Genomic DNA, 21508 nt, shown 5'->3' with positions numbered 1-21508 from the left:
AAAACTACAATCAACTATCATTTCACACCATTCAGAACGGTCATCATCAAAACTACAAACAATAAACGCAGCAGAGGGCACGGACAAGTGGGAACCGTCTACACTCGTCTTGGGAATGTGTATCCGCGGATGCAGCCACTGTGGAGAAGAGTGTAGAGGTTCCTCAGAAAACTATAAACAGAACTCTCATATGATCCAGTAATCCCATTTCTGGGCACATATCCAGAGAAAACTCTTAATTTGAAAAGATGCATGCACCCCAATGCTCATAGCATGACTATTCACAATAGCCTGGACATGAAGGCAACATCAATGTCCATCAACAGGTGAATGCATACAGAAAACGGGGTACATACTTAAAATGGAGTATTACTCAGCCACTACAAAGAACAAAATAATGCTATTTACAGGAATTTGGATGGACCTACAGACTGTCACACTGAGTGAAGTCAGTCAGACAGAGAAGGAGAAATATTGTATGACATCCCTTACATATGGAATCTAAAAAGAAATGATACAAATGAACCTATTTACAACACAAACAGATTCGCAGGATGAACTTATGGTTGCTAGTGGTGGGGGAAGACAGAAGAGAAGGGACAGTTAGGGAGTTTGGGATCAACATGTATATGCTGCTATAATTTAAAATGGATAACCAACAGGTCCTACTGAACAGCACAGAGAAATGTGCTCAGTATTACAAGGCAGCCTGGATGGGAGGGGACTTTGGGAGAGAATCTGTTAGTCGCTCAGTCCAACTCTTTGTGACCCCACGGACTGTAGCCCATCAGGCTCCTCTGTCCACAGAATTCTCCAGGCAAGGATACTGGAGTGGGATGCCATTCCTTCTCCAGTGGGAGAGAATGGATACATGTATATGTATAGCTGAGTCCCTCTGCTGTCCACCTGAAACTGTAATGTCAAAACAGGCCCGTCTAGTCAAAGCTGTGGTTTTTCCAATAGTCATGTCTGGACGTGAGAGCTGGACCATAAACAAAGCTGTGCACTGAAGAACTGATGCTTCTGAACCGTGGTGTTGGAGAAGCCTCCTGAGAGTCCCTTGGGCTGCAAGGAGACCCAACCAGTCCATCCTAAAGGAGATCAGTCCTGAAGAGTCACTGGAAGGACTGATGCTGACACTGATGCTCCAAAATTTTGGCCACCTGATGTGAAGAACTGACTCCTTAGAAAATACCCTGATGCTGGAAAAGACTGAAGGCAGCAGGAGAAGGGGAAAACAGAGGATGAGATGGTTGGATGGCATCGCCAACTCAATGGACATGAGTTTGAGCAAGCTCCAGGAGTTGGTGATGGACAGGGAAGCCTGGCGTGATGCAGTCCATGGGGCTGCAAACAGTCAGACACAACTGAGCAACTGAACTGAACTGAACTGAAAACGATAATCGGCTATACTCCAACATGGGTTCCCAGGTGACACAGAGGTAAGGAATCCACCTGCCAAAGTAAGAGATCTGGGTTCGATCCCTCAGTCAGGAAGATCCCAGGGAGAAGGAAATGGCAACCCACTCCGGTATTCTTGCCTGGGAAATCCCATGGACAGAGGAGCTTGGTGGACTGCAGTCCATGGGGTCGCAAAGCATCAGCCATGACTTAGTAACTGAGCATGCACGCATGCATACTCCAATATAAAATGAAAAGTTATAAAAACAAACGAGGAATGGATAACAAAGATGTGGCACATATATACTATGGAATATTACTCAGCCATAACAAGAACAAAATAATGCCATTTGCAACAACATGGATGGATAGAGAGATTGTCATACTGAGTGACGTAAGTAAGAAAGAGAAAGACAATTATATGTTATCACCTGTATGTGAAATCTAAAAGATGGTTATAGATGAACTTATCTACAAAACAGAAGCAAAATGAAGCTGCTAGTTACCAGTATCTGTGTGTGTGTGTGTGTGTGTTTGCGGGGGGGCCAGCGGGCAGGGATAAACTGGGAGATTGGGAATGACACATACACATTACTATATATCCAACAGATGACTAATAAGGACCTACCGTGTAACACAAGGAACTCTACTCAGTGCTCTGTAATGATCTATGTGGGAAAATAATCTATAAAAGAGTGGATACAGGATTTCCCTGGTGGTACACTGGATAAGAATTAAGTCTGCAAACGAATGGGACACAGGTTCAATCCCTGGTCCGGGAAGATCCCACACGCCCTGGGACAACTGAGCCCGTGTAGAAAGATCCCACACGCCCTGGGACAACTGAGCCCGTGTAGGAAGATCCCACACGCCCTAGGATAACTGAGCCCGTGTAGAAAGATCCCACACGCCCTGGGATAACTGAGCCCGTGTAGAAAGATCCCACACGCCCTGGGACAACTGAGCCCGTGTAGAAAGATCCCACACGCCCTAGGATAACTGAGCCCGTGTAGCACAACTTCTGAGCCCATGTGCCCTACAGCCTGTGCTCGGCAAGAAGAGACACGATGGCGATGAGAAGCCCGCACTCCACATCTAGAGAGTAGCCCCGCTCTCTGCAACCAGAGAAAGCCCGCGTGCAGCAAAGACGACGCAGCACAACCAAAAAATTAAATAAATGATCTTAAAAAAAAGAGTGGATATATGTGTAACCGATTCACTTTGGTGTGCCCCTGAGACTAACACAATATGGTAATTCAACTGTACTCCAATAAAAAGTAAAACAAACACTTTTAGGTTATTCAAATCCGAGGGAAATTAAGAAGCTTATTTTAAAATGTAAACGTCTATGCTGAGTCCAAGGACGGCCTGATGACCTTGGGGAAGGAGACAACGGGGACTCCGGCCCCAAGGAGAAGGCCAGCAGGAAGGCGGCACGGACCCTGGAACAGAGAGACGCCCGGGGGCCGCGGTGCTCACGACAACCCAGTAACACTCAGGGCGGGGAAGACTGGATCCAAAGAACGACGCGGTGTGGTCCGTGTGTGCAGCGGGAAAAACGCCTCCCTCACACCACACGGACACCACTGCGGTCCTGTAAGTGATAAAGAGGAGCTTCCGGCAGCTCATGAGACAGAACACCCTCTCCAGCTGAGCAAAGCTTCTCACTCAGGACAGGAGGAACACCAACCCTGGCAGAAAACAGCCACAAACCTGAGTTGCTAAAATGAAGGACCTTTGTCCACAAGAGGCCCAGATACTCGGCACAAAGAGCTTGTGTCCCACGTTTATAAACAATTATCAGTGTTTCTAGATAAGCGTCAAAAATGAGAAAATAAAAACCCAGACGGCCAATATAAAAATGGGCAAGACTTCAGCAGAGACCTGGATGAACCCAGAGATGGTCACACAAAGTGATGTCAGCGAGACAGACAACACCCCGTGAGATCACTTATCCAAGGATCTAAACTGTGACACAAATGAGCTGACTTTGGAAACAAAGGCAGACCCACAGACTTCAAAAACAAACTATGGTTACCAAAGAAGTGGTGGTGAGAGAAGGATAAATTAGGAGTTAGAGATGAACAGATACACACCACCGCACACAAAACAGAAAAACAACAAGGTCTCACTGTATAGCACAAGGAACTACATTTAGTATCCTGTGATAATAACCACAATGGAAAGGGATATGAAAAAGAATATGTGTGTATTCGTTGTTGTCGTTCAGTCGCTCAGTCGTGTCCAACTCTTCAGACCTGTGGACTGCAGCACGCCAGGCTTCCCTGTCCTTCACCATCTCCTGCAACTTGCTCAAACTCGCGTCCATCGAGTCGGCGATGCCATTCAGCCATCTCGTCCTCTGTCCTCCCCTTATTCTCCTGCCCTCAATCTTTCCCAGCATCAGGGTCTTTTCCAAGGAGTCAGGTCTTCTCATTAGGTGGCCAAAGTATTGGGGCTTCAGCTTCAACATCAGTCCTTCCAATGAATATTCAGGACTGATTTCCTTTAGGATTGACTGGTTTGATCTCCTTGCAGACCAGGGGACTCTCAAGAGTCTTCTCCAACACCACAGTTCAAAAGCATCAATTCTTGGGCTCAGCCTTCTTTATGGTCCAACTTTCACATCCATACATGACTATTAGGAAAACCACAGCTTTGACTATATATGTGTATACATATATTTATGGCGCTTCCCAGGTGGAGCTGAGTGAGCCAAAGTCACTCAGTCGTGTCCACCTATGGACTATAAAGTCCACGGAATTCTCTAGGCCAGAATACTGGAGTCGGTAGCCTTTCCCTTCTCCAGTGGATCTTCCTGACCCAGGAATGGAACCGAGGTCTCCTGCATTGCAGGCGGATTCTTTACCAACTGAGCTATGAGGAAGTAGGTGGTAAAGAACCTGCCTGCCAGTGTAGGAGAGATAAGAGACATGGGTTCAATCCCTTGGTTTGGAAGATCCCCTGGAGGAGGGCATGACAACCGACTCCAATATTCTTGCCTGGGAGAATCCCATGGACAGAGTGGCCTTCAAGCTGCAGTCCATGTGCTCACAAAGAGTCAGACACAACTGAAGTGACTTAGCATACACACACATGTACATATCTGTGTGTGTGTAACAGAACCACTTTGCACCAATGTAAATCACCAAGACTTCAACTTAAAAAAAGAAAAGGAAAATAGTCTTGCACAGATTTACACAGATACTCAGTAGTGGAGCATCAATTCTTTTTTTTTTTTTTTTTAAATATGGAACGCTTCACGAATTTGCATGTCATCCTTGCGCAGGGGCCATGCTAATCTTCTCTGTATCGTTCCAATTTTAGTATATGTGCTGCCGAAGCGAGCACTGGAGCATCAGTTCTGTTGGGGGCGTGCACTGAACTCACATTCCTAAGTCCCATCTGAGGTCCCGCCAAGCAGGAACGTGGCCAGGTGTTGGGATGTCAGGAAGGACAGGTCTCACAGGGCGGTCAGTCCCTTCCGCCTGCTACCTGGTCAGCCTGGTGGGCTCACACTGAGCCCACACAGCCAGAACTCATGGGACAAGGACAGGGAAGCCATAACTTGTCCACAAGGATTCTGTTTACTCAACACAGGAGTCTATGAACGATGACCCATGGCCCACAGCCCACTTTTACAAATAAAGTTTACTGACATGTAGCCAAGCACCTCTGATCACAGCCTCTGGCTTCTTTCATTACAGCAGCAGAGATGAGTTGTGACAACAGGGACTTTGGGACCCCCAGAGCCTCAATCTTTGGCCTTTATGAATTTAAGAGATGGAATCAGCCCCTTACCTGACTGTGGATTTATGGCACAAATGGTATTGCTTGTGGCATTGCAGGGCTGAAGGACGGCACTGTCTCCTTCACACCTGAGAGAAGAACAAAGAAACTGTGAGCATCCTTTCCCCTCGCTCGGGCCAACCCAAAGAATCTTACTCACCACCCCACCGGTCAGGGGTTAGAAGGACCAACCCAACCTCCTCAGCAGGCCCATGAGGTTTCAGGTCACCAGTGTCCGGCATGTGCCGGGCTATCTGGCCCACACTGGATCAATGAGAAGAAAACTTAGGAATCTCTGATAGATGGGGGAGTGCCCCCGTCTCTGTCCCCGATAGAGCTGTGTGTGGCCACGGGGACTGGTCCTGACGTGGCCGTACCTCTACCGGGAGGGAAAGCAGCCTGAGAGAAAGCTCGTGGAGAAGGGGACAAGCCAGAGCTGACCAACCCAGACCTGGGGCAGGAAGCTCGTGGAGAAGGGGACAAGCCAGAGCTGACCAACCCAGACCTGGGGGCAGTCCTTCCTTTGAACTTGGCAGGTTCCTCAGCCAACAGCGCAAGCTGGCCTGGGTTGTATTTAACAATCTACAAATGCAGGTGATTTTACAAGTGGCTTTACCACTGTGAGTGTCTTCCTCAAAGTCTGCCCCAAATCTAAGCCCACCGGAAACCACAGAATGCAACCTGATGTGGAAACAGGGTCTCTGCAGATGTAATCCTTTAAGAGGAGGTCACACCGGATCAGGGCGGGCCTCAGTCAGTGAGCAGCGTCCTCACAAGAGGGAAGATGTACGCAGACAGAGAGAAGGCCATGTGAAGATGCTGAGGCAGAGCACACGGGAGAACATCCCCGGAAGGCGGAAGCAGAGACGGAAGCGATGCGTCCACAAGCCGAGGAGCGCCAAGGAGTGCCGGCAAAGCTGAGGAAGCGCGAGATTCCTCCCGAGAGCCTATGGAGGGAGCCTGGCCCTGCTGACACCTCGATTTCCGACTTCCGGTCTCCGGAACTGTGAAAGAATACATTCTTCTTGTTTTTCAAAAGCCTCCCGGTCGAGGTGATTTGTAACATCAGGGGCAGAAAACACGCACTGGCCATCCCACCCGGGCCCGGAGCCTGGGGGGCGCCCCCTGCCTACAGCGCCTCCCCCTGGACGTCCTGCGGCTCCACCCTGCGTCCCGCCCTCCCTGCCTCCGCTCTAGGGCCCTGTCTCCTGCAGCCTCTCTGTCCCTCGTGAGCCCATCACTGCATACGTGTTGGGGGCTCTCCACCACTGCTGGGGCCCAGGCCTGCAATACGACCCCGCAGACCACAGCGGGGCTCACAGTCACGCACGAATGAGTGAATGAGAGGAGGAAGAAATGGATGAGCAATGACTCCAGTTCACCCCCACACGGAAACTTCCGGGTGACTCGTCTGCCTTAATCCTCAGGGCTCCTCACTGGGGCTGGTGTTACCATTAGCCCCATTACACAGATGGGAAAACAGAGGCTCCGGCCAGCGGGTGGCTGAGTGAGTGACCCGAAACCAAACAGGTGAATGGAGAAGAGAACCCCCGCCCGGGCCTGTTGGCCGGCTCCCACCGCTAGGTGGCACCTTGTACACCGGAAGCAGCTCTCTCTGCAGTCCACGGAGTCGCAGTAGAACTTGCCCTGCTGGCACTGGCACTCCCGGTCGCTGGTGGCGGAGCAGCGTTTCACCACTTCCTGATCTGCTGGAGGCGGGCGGAGGGTCAGTCACCGGGGCCTGGACTCTGTCCTGCCCCCCGGCCACGTCCAGGTTCAGTCAAAGGCTCAGCACGTGCACCCACCTCCAGACCTCACCCCTGCCGTCTGGGTGTCTGCGGAGGAGCTGTGGGTGCCCCGGCAATCTGGGCTGGAGGCAGAGGGCCACCTGCTCAGACACACCCCAAATCAACGTGTCCACTCGTTTCCCCAGGAAGGTCACAACAGCCCTACTCGGTGTGGACGGAACACGGTCTCTCCGAGCATCGCTGGAGGGTTCCGCCCTTCCACCTGCGAAGGGCTGGGTCCTGGGGTTGCACCCACACCTCACGTCTATGCAGCTGTTTCCACGGGGCCAACTCTCTGCCCCCACGTGAATGTCACTCCGCCTCACTGTCTCTGCTGAGTCAAAGACGAGGGGCAGCTAGGGTGCTATCTCGTTTTTTCATCTTCCAAGAAGGAAGCTGTTCCAGCAGGCGTCAGGACAGCAAGTTCATGACGACTCCTGCTGGGATGTCTTTACCTTTTTTTTCTAATGCATTTGTTTTTGGCCGTGCGGCTCTGCCTGCTGTGTGCACACTCTCTAGTTGTGGTGAGCGGGTGCTACTCTCTGTTGTGGCTTCTCACTCTGGTGACTTCTCTTCCTGCAGGGCACGGGCTCTAGGGTGCGTGGGCACAGTGGTTGTGGCCCATGGGAGTCGCTGCTCGGTGGCATGTGTGATCTTCAAAAAGCAGGGGATGAACCTGCGTGCCCTGCATCAGCAGGTGATTGTTAACCACTGGACCGCCAGGGAGGTCTCTTATTTTTACCTCTTAAAAATAAAACCGTATCAGTTTAAAGTCTATGGCAAGATGAATTGATTTATACACTGATACACGGAAATTTTCATTGGGAATGCACAAAATCTAAGCACCATTCCAGGAAAAACTGATCCTTACACAACACCAAATGAGTTCCCTGCTGGTCCAGTGGTTAGGAAGCTTTCATTTCCACGGCCCAAGTTCAACTCCTGGTCGCGAACTAAGATGTTGCAAGCCACACAGCATGGCCACAGCACAAGAAAGCAAAACGCTGAGCCTTCTGGTTTCCGATATTGTGGTATTTCTCTCTGTATTTATATTTCATTAAAGGTAGTTTTTTCACATATATATTTATACATGCTTTGCTAGATTTATTCCAAAAATCTTTTTTTTTTGCCAACACAAGTGGGTATTTTTAAATTACATTTCAAGGGTCGGGGCGGGGAGGCTGAAGAGGAAGGGGATATAAACATACACTTAGCTGATTTACATTTTTGTGCAGCAGAAACCAATGCAACGTTACGAAGCAATTACACTCCAATTAAAGATAAATAAATTGGAAAATTACCTATTTAAACAATGTCATCGATACACAGAGATAGAAGAACTTCTGTGTACCGTACTGATACTCGGCAAGTCTGAAACTCTAATGACTTGCAGCTGCTTCTTCAGGCAACACACACCGCATCGTGACCAACAAGCGCTCCCTGACGACGGCTCCCACCGCGCTCCTCTGGGACCGTTCACTGCCCTTGGGGAGGTTCCCATGGGCCGGGAAAACAGGGCGCGTGAGCGGGACTGCCACCACTCACCCTCTCTGCACTGGGCACACGGCGTGCATTGTGTCTGCTCGTTGGGATGAGCTCTGAAAGTTCCAGACTCGCACTGCGAGCAGGCTCCGATGTGGTGGTCCTGGTTTATGGGTCTGCTTACGTAGTAGCCTGCGTGAGAGGGGACACGGAGGGCAGGTGGGGACCCCGCCCAGTCTCTGAGGCCTTGGCTGGAGGAGGGCCCGAGTCACCTGGAGACCACACCCCCCGCACAGTACCCCCAACCCACCCCGGCCTCCTGGGAACAGCTGGACTGATCCCAGGCCACAGGTGTCCGTCCCAGAGACCAGGGACCCACATCACCCCCCAGCTTGTACCGATGCCCTGCAATGCGTGGGCGCTGGAGCAAGGTCACAAGACTTCACTTTGCTCCCTACACGTGGTTCCTGCAGGAGTGCGTGAGAATGCAGAGATGTGTGCGTATGATCGTCTATAGTGTGTGCACAGGTGGGTGGGCTGGGGAGTGTGGGGAGGGTATGGGGCTACGGGTCCAGGTACCAGGTGCTTGGGCTCTGAACCACGGGCCCCTGGAAGGCACGGCATGTGTGCAGGTGTGTGTGGGGGTTGGGGCGGGATGCCCGTGGTGACGGGCCAGCTGCCCCTGACAGAGGGGGCTGGGGAGGGACTTCACTGATCACATGGGTGTGTGTCTGTGTGTCTGGACGGGGTTCAGGGTGCTGGTGGCTGCCAAGGACAGACTCTCCCCCATCCCAGACAGGCAGGTTCTTCCCGCAGGCTGCCCCCAGCTCAGCTCAACGTGTCCCCGACCTCCCCTCTCCCAAGCAGAAGTCTTCCCTGGAAAGCTCTGGAAATCACCCCAGACTCACCAGCCGGGCAGAATCTGCTACAGGAAAGGTCGCCTGGAACCTCATATTCGCCTGGGTTACAGGAGGTCTCCCCTGTTGCCACAGCCACCTTCAATGAGAGAGGGGACACGGGCATTTCAGATGTCTCCGCTCCTGATGGGAGCAGACACCGACACCCCTGAGCAGGGAGTGTCAGCTCCCCCGGGGTACGGCCTCCCTCGGGAGGGGACGTCGTCGGGCAGGCTCAGGCCGGGGACTTTCCTCGGGCTCCCTGCTGCTCCACTCGCAGTACGGAGCAGGGTTGTGTGGGGAATACGCTCTTTCATCCTCAGATGCGTGTGGATCTGTTGATACCTCCGTGGCTAACGTCTATTCCCTGTGCCTGGTCAGAAGTAGACCTTTTGTGGTCGTGAGCCTTTGGAATTTAGTGAGTGTTTGATTTTCTTCTAGCATACAGTTCATGTTTTCAGCAGGTGCACAAGAGTTTGTCAAGAGAGGACACCGTCTGTGTTGGGAATGGGGATCTGAGCGTCTGTATCTGAATGTGTGCATCATTGTGCCCATGAATGTGCATACGCGCGGACACACCGGAGCCCATCGATCACAAGGTCCCAGTAACTGCAAATCCGCACCGATTTCCTATCCTGCCTGACTTCTGGCTTTGAGGTATACTAAGCTCTCGTACCACGTCTGTGGGCTCTAGACTTCACTGTGTAATTACATCATTCTTTGCTTTCTGTACTTTGAGGTGTTACTGTTTACATACGGTTTCACGTCTGTTTCTCTAGGACAGTTGAGCCTCAATTGTTTGCTGAATTCTGTGTTTTTGAACGTGCCTACATGCTGAAATGTGTTCGTTACCCCAATGTCAAGACCCCTGATGCCTTCCTGGACGTGCACAGAAGGGCAAGAGTCTGTGCTCAACACAGCCTGGAAACACAGGTCCAGTTCAGGCGCTGCTGCCTTCCTCTGCCAGCTCTCAGTGTAAACTGCAGAATTTCTGCACCTGGTTTTCATGTCTTTGGTTGGTGATTTTGACGTTTAAAATGGTCCCCTAGGGGCCAACGGTTAAGACTTTGCGTTTCCACCACAGGGGGGGCGCGTGTACTATCCCTGGCCGAGGAACTAAGATCAAGCATGCCGTGTGGCTTGGCAAAAAGGAAAGAAAAGCAAGGTCTCCTGGCCAGTCTCACCTGGTGTTCTGAAGGACAGAAGGCTGGATGTGTCTACATATGTAGACAAAAGGCATCTTAAACTTTGTACAGGCAGCCCATACAGTGCCACTGGCTGTGAGTTCCCAGTTAGTGAATTAAGTATATATTAAATCAGATGTCTTTAAACAGAGACACACGTAAAGCAAGATTATATATTGACAGGTTGGTGAAAATGTGCTGACAGAGGCTCACAGGGCCTGGACCGCGGTCTCCTTTCCAGGTGTGGTCAGTGTGGTTAATTCTGTACTAGAGCGATCCTATCACAGGGGAGGAGTAGAATGCAGGATCCGCGGTTATTTCCTCTGAGGCTTCTCCCTCTGGTCACTGAGTCGTGGACGCTTTCTAGCCTGCACGCTCTCCAATCTGACTGTGACAAGGCTGTGAGTGAGAATACGCCTGGCTCATACCTCTGTCTGTCCGCCTGCACTGCAGGACGCTGTGTTTCTGCTGTAAGACTGTCTCTTAGGTATAACTCTGAACAACGCCGCATCGCTAGACTTTTCTAATTCATCCTGATAATTCATAAATGAGTTTAGCCTATTTATATGCACTGGCTTCGTACTCTCAGTCAATTTCTACCATCTCCTTTTCTGTTCCTGATATCACATTTTCTCTGTGTGATTTCTTTTCTCCCTTTCTTTTCCGACTTCTGCTTCCCTTATGCCCTGTCTTCCCAGATCCATTTTTTTTTTTTTTTGCCCCCAATGGCAAAGACTCTATTTGTATTTTTTTTTCTGATTTATTTTTCACCTTAGTAAAAATGAAGCAAAAAGTCACAGAGAAAAAGTATTTGGATAGCTTTTTATCATATATGAAACGAGTTGCCAGTCCAGGTTCGATGCACGACACTGGATGCTTGGGGCTGGTGCACTGGGACGACCCAGAGGGATGGTACGGGGAGGGAGGAGGGAGGAGGGTTCAGGATGCGGAACACACGTATACCTGTGGCGGATTCATGTTGATATATGGCAAAACCAATACAATATTGTAAATTTTAAAAATAATAAAAAATAAATAAAATAAAGAAGAAAATCTACTTTACAAAAAAAGTAAACGATGATTCTTCTCTCAGGCAAGAATCATCAATAAATGCTAACATTCATAAATGAAAGTATGAGAGGAAAGAATAGTTGCATGATTTCAAAGCAACTCCACATAAGATACTTGGTAACAACACAGGGAAGACAGTGACCTCAGAGCGAAGAAGCCTGGCGACCACCGCCTGAACTAAGCCGCTAGAGCACAGCACACCACCACCGGGGCAGTATGTTCACTGTAAATGAGAAGCCATGAGATGAACCCCAATTGAGAAACACGCTATTATACGATCGGTCCGTGCCGTTCGACCGTGCTAAGGCTACAGAATAAAGAGCTAGTTCCAGGGAGGTTAAATATGAGCTCATTCATCTTTTGAAAAATTCAACTCATGCAACGAGCAACTGAACAGAGGGTGCTTTCGGTAAGGACGCACCGTTAAACGAGCCGGCGGAGCCTCTCACCAGCTTGGTCACGCAAATTCTCCTGCCGAGGTAGACTCTGCAGTAATGACCCGGCAACAGCGACAGGTCAAGGGAGTCAGAGACAGGACTTCCTCGGCACTCCCAGGCTAAGAGTTGAGCTGCCAATGCGGGCGAGGGGAGTCTGACCCTAGTAGGGGAACTAATCCCACAGGCTGGGAAAGAAAAGAGAGAGAGAGAGAGAGGAATAAACAGCCCAAAGGCAGTTAGGACAGGATGCGAAGAAACGCAATCAAGATGAGGAGTGTGTCAAGACGAAGGTTCTCACAAAAGTGAAATTTTACTTTCTGAAGAAATATACTTCGGACTGCTTCAGAGGATAAACCAATTATTTTGAAATTTTTAAGAGATAAATAATCTATGCCTGTTACTCTCAGGGTGGAGGACAAACAAATGGATGTGAGACTTGGACCATAACGAAGAACTGACGCTGTCACGCTGTGGGGCTGCAGATGACTCTTGAGAGGCCCTTGGACAAAAGAGAGAAACCAGTCAATCCTAAAGGAAATCAACCCTGACTACCCTTTGGAAGGACTGTTGTTGAAGCTGAAGATCCAGTACTTTGGCCACCGGACAGCAAGGGCTGATTCACTGGAAAAGACCCTGATGCTGGGAAAGATGGAGGAGAAGGGGACGACAGAGGATGAGATGGTTGGATGGCATCACTGACTCAGTGGCCATGAGTTTGAGCAAACTCCGGGAGATAGTGAAGGACAGGGGAAGCCTCGTGTGCTGCAGTCCGCGGGGTTGCAAAGACTTGGACACGACTTAGCGCCTGAACAACGACCGAAACTGCTGGAACTGCCAGCGAGGGGGAGCGGACCATTACGTACAGGGGAAGAAATGGATACAGCAGTTTCTTTTCATCTACAGTTCTACCTACAGATTTGTTTAAAAGTTACACAAAATGGGATAAATCCATACAATGGAATACTATGGATGAGCCTTGAAAAACATGAATGACTCTTGAAAATCTCATGCCAAGTAAAAGAAGTCAGTCATAAAGCTCGTGTATTATGTGATTTCATTCATGTGAACCATTTAGAATCGGGAAACTAGGGACAAAGAGTAGGTTAGTGGTTGCTTAGGGCGGAGGGGAGATGGGGAGATGTGGTCAGTCGCTCAGTCGTGCTGGACTCTTTGCGACCCCAAGGACTGTAGCCCGCCAGGCTCCTCTGTCCATGGGATTTCCAGGCAAGAATACTGGAGAGGGTTGCCAAGCCCTTCTCCAGGGGATCTTCCCAACCCAGGGATCGAACTGAGGTTTCCCTCACTGCAGGCGGATTCTTCACCTTCTGAGCCACCAGGGAAACCAAATGGGGAGACAGAGGTTGATTAAAAAAAAGGGATTTCTTTGAGGGGAAAAATGTTCTAAAATAGACGGTGGTGATGGTTACACAGATCATGAAAATAGTAAAAAAAAAAAAAAAAAGTATTTAAAGGGGTGAAATTGTATGACGTGTGCGTTTTATTTCGTTAGTTATTTGGGGCTGCGTTGGGTTCTCCCCGCAGCACGTGGGCTTTCTCTGGTCGCTGCCCATGGTGGCTGCTCTCTGGCTGCAGCGCATGGTCGTCCCGCAGCATCGCATGGTCGTCCCGCTGCAGCGGCGTCTCTCATTGCAGAGCACAGGCTCTAGAGCGTGGGCTCAGTAATGTGGCGCTCAGGCTTAGCTTTCCTGTGGCATGTGGAACCTTCCTAGATCAGGGATCGAACAGGTGTCGCCAGGGAAGCCCTGATATGTGCATTATTTGTCAAGAAAGCTGCTTTTTTAAAGTTAAATTAAAAAGGATAAAGAGAGGCTTAGGCAAGACTCAACTCTACTCGAGGACTTCACTGGGAAAAATCTGAAGGTGGTCTGCAGACCCACCAGCACCAGTTCCCCGCCCCCTCCCATTTTCATCAAAAGCATCACAAGGCACTCAAAGAAGCAGGAAAGCACGGCCTGCTCGAAGGAAAAAACAAACCCCATAGAAGCCATTCCTGAGCAAGACCAGAGGGCAGAGTTACTAAACAAAACTCTAAAACTGTCTTAAACATACTTAAGGAGCCAAAGGAACAGGGAGAAAGTCAGCAGAACAATACATGAACAAAATAAGGAGATCAACAAAAACAGAGGAAGCGGAAAAGGAAGTTACCAGGAAAACCTCGAGTGAAACAGTGCAGCAACTGAAACGGGCAATTCACTAGAGGGATTCGAAAGGATATGTGAGCAGGCAAAGACAGAGTCAGAGAACATTAAGGCAAGACATTTGATAACCGAAAGGAAAAAAGATTCAAAACACCAAACACCACTTAGAGTACCTACAGCCCCCCGTCAGGGGAGCCAACACACGAGCTGTGAGGCCCCGGTGGAGGAGGGAGGGAGAAAATGGGGGCAGAGACATTATTAGAAGGAATGACGGCCTAAAACAGCCTACATTCGATACAGGATATAAATCTAAGAGGCCAATCAAACTCTCAGTAGGATGCATTCAAAGAGAGTCACATTGAGACGTATAATCAAACTGTCCAAAGACAAAGAAAATTTTGAAATCAGCAAGATAAATGATAGGAATCCTCAATCAGATTACTAGATGTCCCATCAGAAACCACGGCTTCAAGATGGCAATATGCTTGATACATTCAAGATGCTAAAACAAACAAACAAAAATATTGTTCCCTGGAATTCTATATCCAGCAATACTGGGAGTTTGTGGATATGCAGCCTGCCCTGGAAGAAATGCTAAAGTCAGTCTGGTTGAAACAAAAGGACATTACACAGTAACTCAAGGCCACACGAAAAGAAAAAGGGTAAATGCACAGACATTATAAAAGGCAGTGTTATAATATTGCTGTGTAACTCAACGTTTATTTCCCACACAATTATTTTTTTTGGTGACCCTCATCATTCCTTGCTGTATGTGCATGCCCAACTCTCTGCAACCCTATGAACTGAAGCCCACCAGGCTCCTCTGCCCTTGGTATTTCCAGACAAGAATACCGGAGTGGGTTGCAGTTTCCTCCTCCAAGGGTTCTTCCTGACCCAGGGATCGAACCCAAGTCTCTTGCATCTCTGGCACTGGCAGGCAGATTCTTTACCACTGAGACACCTGGGAAGCCCCACTTTCCTACACATTTTAAAGGCAAATGTATAAAGCAATTATTTGTCTATGTTTTATGCACAGAACATAAATATGTCATTTTGTGACATTAAAAAATTGTTAGCAATCAAAAATAAATTTAGCAAAATTACAGGGAACAAAACCAACACAAGAAATTAAATGCACTTCAATGCACTGAAGTGAGCAACGAAAAGAATAGCATCAAAATACATACAACGGTGAAAAATGAATAGAAGCAAGGTGAAAGATGTACACAGACAAGTATAAATAGTCCTTAAAGAAAACATAGCAAGTATAAGGACACCCCGTGTTCACTGGCTGGAAGACTCAGCACTGTGAAGACGTCAGTACCATGCCAAGTGATTGAAAGATTCAACAGAATCCCTTTCAAAATCCCAATGAATGTTTTTTGCACAAAGGAAAATTCACACAGAAATTCATATGGAGTCTCAAGGGATGCAGAATAGCCAAAAGGGTTTTGAAAAAAAAAAAAAAGAGCAACAAAGTTAGAGAACTTACACTTCCTGATTTTGAAACTTACTGCAAAGATACAATGATCAAAACAGTTGTCTAGTTGCTAAGTCATGTTCGACTCCGCGCCCCCATGGACTGCAGCCTACCAGGCTCCTTTGTCCATGGGATTTACCAGGCAAGGATATTGGAGTGGGTTTCCATTTAGGAACTTGCATAAGACAAATATCTGGAATAGAACAGAGTCCAAAACAAGCCCTCACGTATGTGGTCAAGTGATTTTTGACAAGAGCACCAAGACCATTTCATGGGGAAAGAACAGTCTTTCGAAGAAACGGTATTGAGAAAACTAGACATCTGCATGCAAAAAAAATGCAGCTAGACCCTTGCTGTTATTGTTCGGTTGCTCAGTCAGGCCCGACTCTCTGTGACCCCATGGACTGCAGCACGCCAGGCTTCCCTGTCCTTCACCATCTCCTGGAGCTTGCTCAAATTCATGTTCATTGAGTCAGTGATGCGACCCCATGGACTATACAGCCCATGGAATTCTCCAGGTCAGAATACTGGAGTGGGTAGTCTTTCCCTTCTCCAGGGGACCTTCCCAACTCAAGAATCAAACCCAGGTCTCCCACCTTGCAGGCAGATTCTTTACCAGCTGAGCCACAAGGGGGAGCACAACCAAAAATAAAATAAAAATTTTAAAAATAAAAGATATCACTATAAGAACTGCTGGGAGAAAACCTAGGAGAAAACAGGAGGCTAAACGCACAGTCACCGAGGGACAAAGTGATCAACTGGATTTCATCAAAACAGAAAATTTCTACAAAAGATACGGTTAGGAGAATGACGAGACCAGCCACAAATTTGGACAAAACCTTCTAAAAGGGTCTATCTGATCAAAGATTTATATCCAAAGCACATGAAGAATACTTAAAACTGAAAAATCAGAAGAAGAAAAAAAAAACTTAATGAGCAAAAGATTAAAACAGATACTTCACCAAGAAAGATTTATGCCTGGCCAAGAGGCAGAAGAAAAGGCACCGAAGCATCTTCCCTGGGGCCAAAGCACAATGAAGTCAGCGTGAGCTTTTAAAACTTAAAACGACTTGGACCGCGTGCAGTGCTGAGGCCGCGGCTGGCAGGCAAGGTGCGGTCAGTTTCCGCTGTCTCACCGCCGCCCGCCCCCACCTCCTCACCCCACCTCCTCACCCCACCGCACCCGCGCGCTCATCTCCGCCGGGCTCCCCTCCCCGCGCCGCCCCCTTCTCCTCCAGCTCCCCCGTTCCCATCTCCGCCGGTCTCCTGTGCGCCGTTCGTCGCCCCACCGCCCCGCGCCCATTCGCCGGCCCCCACCCCGCCCTTTCTCCGCCAGCCCCCGCAGCGCTCCCCGGCAGGCAGAGGGGGTGCAGCAGGCTGGACCCCGCATGGGGCTCAGGATGGGGAAGATTCCCCGCTGGGTATTGGGTTTCCTTTATGAGGAAACTCACGCTTCGTCCAAGTTTTTCCTCTAGGGTCCCCCTGCCGGTGCCAGCCTCACTTGGGCGCGCGCCCCGGCACACCGTCCTCCCCGCACCCCCGGGTCTCCCCACCCCGAGCCCCGCAGCGCAGGCCCCGGGCCCCGCCATTGCCGTCCCACCTCAATCAGGATCCGGCACAAGAACACAGCGCGCATCCCGAGCATTGTGGCGCTGCCGAGGCAGTGCGCGACCAATTCAAGGCAGACGTGGGCACCGCCCCCTCCGGCGCGTGACACCGCCGCGCCCAATCGCGAGCGGGGTTCCGGTTTGCGGAGTTCTAGAGAACCGTCCGGAGAAGGAAATGGCAACCCACTCCAGTGTTCTTGCCTGGAGAATCCCAGGGACGGAGGAGCGTGGTGGACTTCCATCTATGGGGTCGCACAGAGTCGGAGACGACTGAGGCGACTTAGCAGCAGCAGCAGCAGCAGCAGCAGCAGCAGCAGCAGCAGAGAACTGCCCTTTCTGCTTCTCGCCAAGCCCAGCGAAAGCGACCCGGGGGTGGGATGAGGGGCGCGCGGGTGGGGTGAGGGTCACGTACATCGGCCCTTCTCTTCCCTGCCCGCGCCACCAATCCCCGCTTGCACGCCCCGGGGACCCAGGCCCCAGCCCCCAGCCCAGCCCAGGCGGTCCCCGCGGCGCGCGCGCCCTCGGGCCCAGATGCCCCAGGGGCTCCGGCGAGTGCTCGGAGGCTGCTGCAAACCTCACGTGTCTCCCCTCCCTCCTCGACCCCCCGGCATCCTCCGAGCTGCAGGTTAGAGCCACGTGGGTGGGATGCCCTCCAATGGATGAGAGGATTCGAGGGGGTGAGCCCCCTCCTTCCTGCGGAGAGCAGGGTAGAGCCCAGCACATCAACAGGGGGCGCCAGGCCCCTTCACTCCTGCACCTCCTCCAGCGTCCCACGCCCCACCCCCGCCTAGAATCCCATGCTCCAGGAGGGGCCGGCCAGCTGTTGAGCCTCTGAGCCCTGAACGGACCGGATCGCGTCTGCTAGAAAGTCTTTCTACTAGAAGTTGCTGTCAGTTCCCCCAAGGGTGACAAGGTGAGGCGACAGTCACAGTGTAAGTTTCTCCTGCTGCTCTGGGGAACCTAGAGGGCAGGGTGTGGCCCTGGCCCCAGGCCCTCCTGAGTTTCCACCCTCCCTGACCAGACCGCCATTCCATCCTTTTCCTGCCCAGCTGCCCTGGGAGGCAGGCCAGCCACTGTCGATGGGCCAGGAAGGGGGTGCTGAGTGGGGTGGGGGGTGCAAAGCACAGCTCTGAACCCCACATCATTCTAGATTTTTCACCACCAGCATCTGGATGCCCAAGAGTTGACCTGATGGACCCAGAGACCAAGTCCAGGTCCTCACTGCTTGGAGGAGCTGCCTGACACAGGAGCGTGTCGTAACCATCTGTCTGGGCACTGGCCACCTGCTCCCCTAAGACTATGCCCACCCAGCTTTCCTGTCATTTTTCATTGTTGATTTAGACGAGTTCTCGGCCTCCCAAGGACAGGAAGAGAATTCTGGAGGAGACTCCGAGGCTGCAGGGGGTGGGGGGTGGAGGGGCTGGTGGGTCAGGCTGCACTCAGGTGGCCCAGTCTGCCCTGAAAGGTCCAGGATGCAAGACAGGTGACACAGGGCGCCGCGTAGAGAACAGGTAGAGGACATGGTGCCTGGGGGTGGGTCTGTTCTAGGAAGGCCTTAGGGTCCTGCTTGGTTATAGTTCCAACTCCGTGACATTCTGAGAAAAAGCAAAATGATGGAGCCCGTAAAAGGATCAGTGGTTACTGGGGGTTGGGGGGAGAGAGAGGGATGGATAAGTGAATTAATGTATTTACATATAACCGTAAGAGACCTTCGGATGGTGAATCATTCTGTGACCCTGTAAATGTAGAAACGTGGCCTAAGCATTTGTCTAAACCTGTAGAATGTACAACACAATGGGTATGCCCTAATGTACACTAAGGACTTGGTGTGCACGCGTGCTCTGGCTGTGTCCACATGGAGGCCAGGCGCCCAGTGTACATGTGGATTCCTACCTCACGTCTTAGGGGCTCAGCCACCCTGGCGGCTCAGCTGGTGAAGAATCTGCCTGCGATGCGGGAGACCTGGGTTTGATCCCTGGGTTGGGAAGATCCCCTGGAGAAGGGAAAGGCTACCCACTCCAGCATTCTGGCCTGCAGCATTCCATGGACTATACAGTCCATGGGGTCGCAAAGAGTCGGGCACGACTGGGCAACTTTCACACTCACCTCATACAGTACACGGAAGGGAAGTCCATGTGCATCGAACATGCAAATGAAAACCAAAAACCAAAGAGCTGGGTAGGAAGACGCAGGTCAGCGCTGGGGACCTGTGGCGGGGGCGTGTGAAGCGCTTCTCAAACAAGACACAAAACCTACGGCTGGTGAGTCTCAAACCTGATGCACCCGATTCCACTGACACCAAGATTTCTGTTCACAAAAGGACACCACAGACAAAGTCACAGGGGCCAGCAGATGGAGGGGAGCTTGCACAGTGTCACAGTGAGTGGTTCCAGAACATGTCACCCTTGTCTGAGTGGCTTCAAACTGCAGCAACTTATTCCCAAGAGAGGAGAGACAGGCACAGATACATGGGACGACCGCGACAGAGACTGGAGGGATAGGTTTACCAGCCAAGGGCCACCAGCGACCACTGGAAGCTGGGAGAGGGCAGGAAGGACCCTCTGGGCACCTTGGAGGGACCAGGCCTGTGAATCTCCATCTCAGACTCCCGGCCCCCAGGTGGTAAGACAGTGTGTGTCTGTGGTTTTAAGCAGCCAAGGACAGGGACCTGCCCCTCTGCCCCCTGGTCCTGGCAGAGCGAGGACACCAAGCAGGGCTGGCGGAGCGACACTGCCTGAGCCCCACTGTGGGGACCGCCAGGAGCACACGCGGCCTCCGGGCCAGGCTCTGCTGCTCCCCAGAGGCGGGCGCGGCCAGCACAGGGGACCTCGGGGCACACAGGGTCCCCCCTGAAATCAGGGTTTGGATATCCGCAGGGGTTTCCCTGCCGACAAACTCTGGGAGAGAAGCCTCGCTGGGACAGACGCTGTTGTCGTCTCTCTTAACTTCCACACTCACAACCGTCCTACCTGTTCCAGATCTGCGGGGAGCTTGGCCGTCTCCGCGGGTCCAGCGGGGGAAGGGGGGTCGGGCTGTGGGGACCACTCTGGGGCCCGGGCTCCTTCACCTGCCACAGCCTGTGGGCTGTTGACATCCGCCAGGCTCTGCAGGGCCCTGGTGATGGCAGGGGCCTCAGTCGGGATGTCCACGATGTGTTCGGGCTGGTTTAGATTTCCCCTCGTAGGTACTGAAGACTCTGCGCTTTCGTCCTGATTTGAGGGCATGCTGGATACTGAGTTTTGAGGCAGCTAAAAACACAAGAAAATATTTTAACAGGTGTGATTTAGCAGGTGTCCCCCGACCCCGGGGAGAAGAGAGTCCCAAGGAGGCTCAGGCAGGGCAGGTTTGCAGAGAATGAAGCAGGGCCGATGGGTCGGGTCTGGTCGCAGCTCTGCCCTGATCGAGTGTTCGGGTGCCTTTGCCAGGACACAGAGCGTTTGGGCGGCTTGGGTGCCCGTTGTGAACTGAATCAAAGATTTCTCCAACTCAGGGCCCGTGGCTCCTGCTGAATCAAGAGGAGGGAAAGCGTAGGCATTGGAAGGCTCCATGGGGGCCAGGGGAGGGGAGCTGGGGCTACCTGCATGGAGCTCGGGCTGAGGGAGGAGGCACACCCCGGCCTGGGACCGTGCTCACCATCTCCATGCATTCAGCGTCTCCTGTGAAGACAGGCAGCAGATGTGCTGTTAGCCAGGGGCAAGAGGTTCTACTCTAGTCCCCAGGGCTCCTGCACCGCTGGCGTGCCCTGCGTCCCTCCCCCGGCCCAGGGATCCTGTCAGGGACGCCCAGGAGTGAGCCTGGCACGCCTCCCTTCCCACAGCCGTCTGGCCCCGCTATTTCTAGAACCTTCCAAGAGGCTTGGGCTCCACTACTGGGATCCTGCAGCGTCCCCTCGGAGCCTGCCCCGCACACGGCCTGGCCCCGAGGCTGGCCTGGGCCTCCGACACCCGCTGCCTCAGGGGCCGGGGTGGCTACGCCCCGGTCCTCCATCTCACAGCCCTGGCCTAGCTGCTGACAGCTCTGTGCCAGGTTCCAGGCAGGGGCTTGTTCAGGGTGCAAGGACCCCGCCCAGCTCGTGGAGACCAGGTGGCCCTGACGATGGGCCTGGTCCTTGGAACTCAGCCTCCCCCAACGTGGTCGCTGGCCCCTGCCAGAGGTCAGGCATGGGTGCTCTTATACTGTTAGGGAGTCCAGCTCGTTTTCTGACCCAGAAACACA

General features: G+C 51.6%; 1 protein-coding gene and 1 non-coding gene across 2 annotated transcripts in view; both read right to left on the bottom strand.

The window, feature by feature from the left end:
* Window positions 1–20617, bottom strand: part of LOC510798 (tumor necrosis factor receptor superfamily member 6) — a 28467-nt gene extending 7850 nt beyond the window's left edge. The window contains exons 1-5 of the mRNA XM_059883134.1: window positions 20263–20617; window positions 9368–9455; window positions 8523–8651; window positions 6782–6896; window positions 5203–5279 (exon numbers count right to left, since the gene is read on the bottom strand). Coding sequence (XP_059739117.1) covers window positions 5203–5279; window positions 6782–6896; window positions 8523–8651; window positions 9368–9455; window positions 20263–20517 — 664 coding nt within the window. The 5' untranslated portion in view covers window positions 20518–20617. The remainder of the gene's footprint in view (window positions 1–5202; window positions 5280–6781; window positions 6897–8522; window positions 8652–9367; window positions 9456–20262) is intronic.
* Window positions 4646–4752, bottom strand: LOC112444938 (U6 spliceosomal RNA). Its single transcript, XR_003033346.1, has one exon. It is a non-coding gene; the product is annotated as a U6 spliceosomal RNA (small nuclear RNA).
* Window positions 20618–21508: the final 891 nt, after the last annotated feature.

Source organism: Bos taurus, chromosome 29, assembly GCF_002263795.3.
Source record: "Bos taurus isolate L1 Dominette 01449 registration number 42190680 breed Hereford chromosome 29, ARS-UCD2.0, whole genome shotgun sequence".
In the NCBI taxonomy this organism is placed as follows: domain Eukaryota; kingdom Metazoa; phylum Chordata; class Mammalia; order Artiodactyla; family Bovidae; genus Bos; species Bos taurus.
Note: the sequence above shows the minus strand (reverse complement) of the source record. Positions and strands in the feature narration are given on the sequence as shown.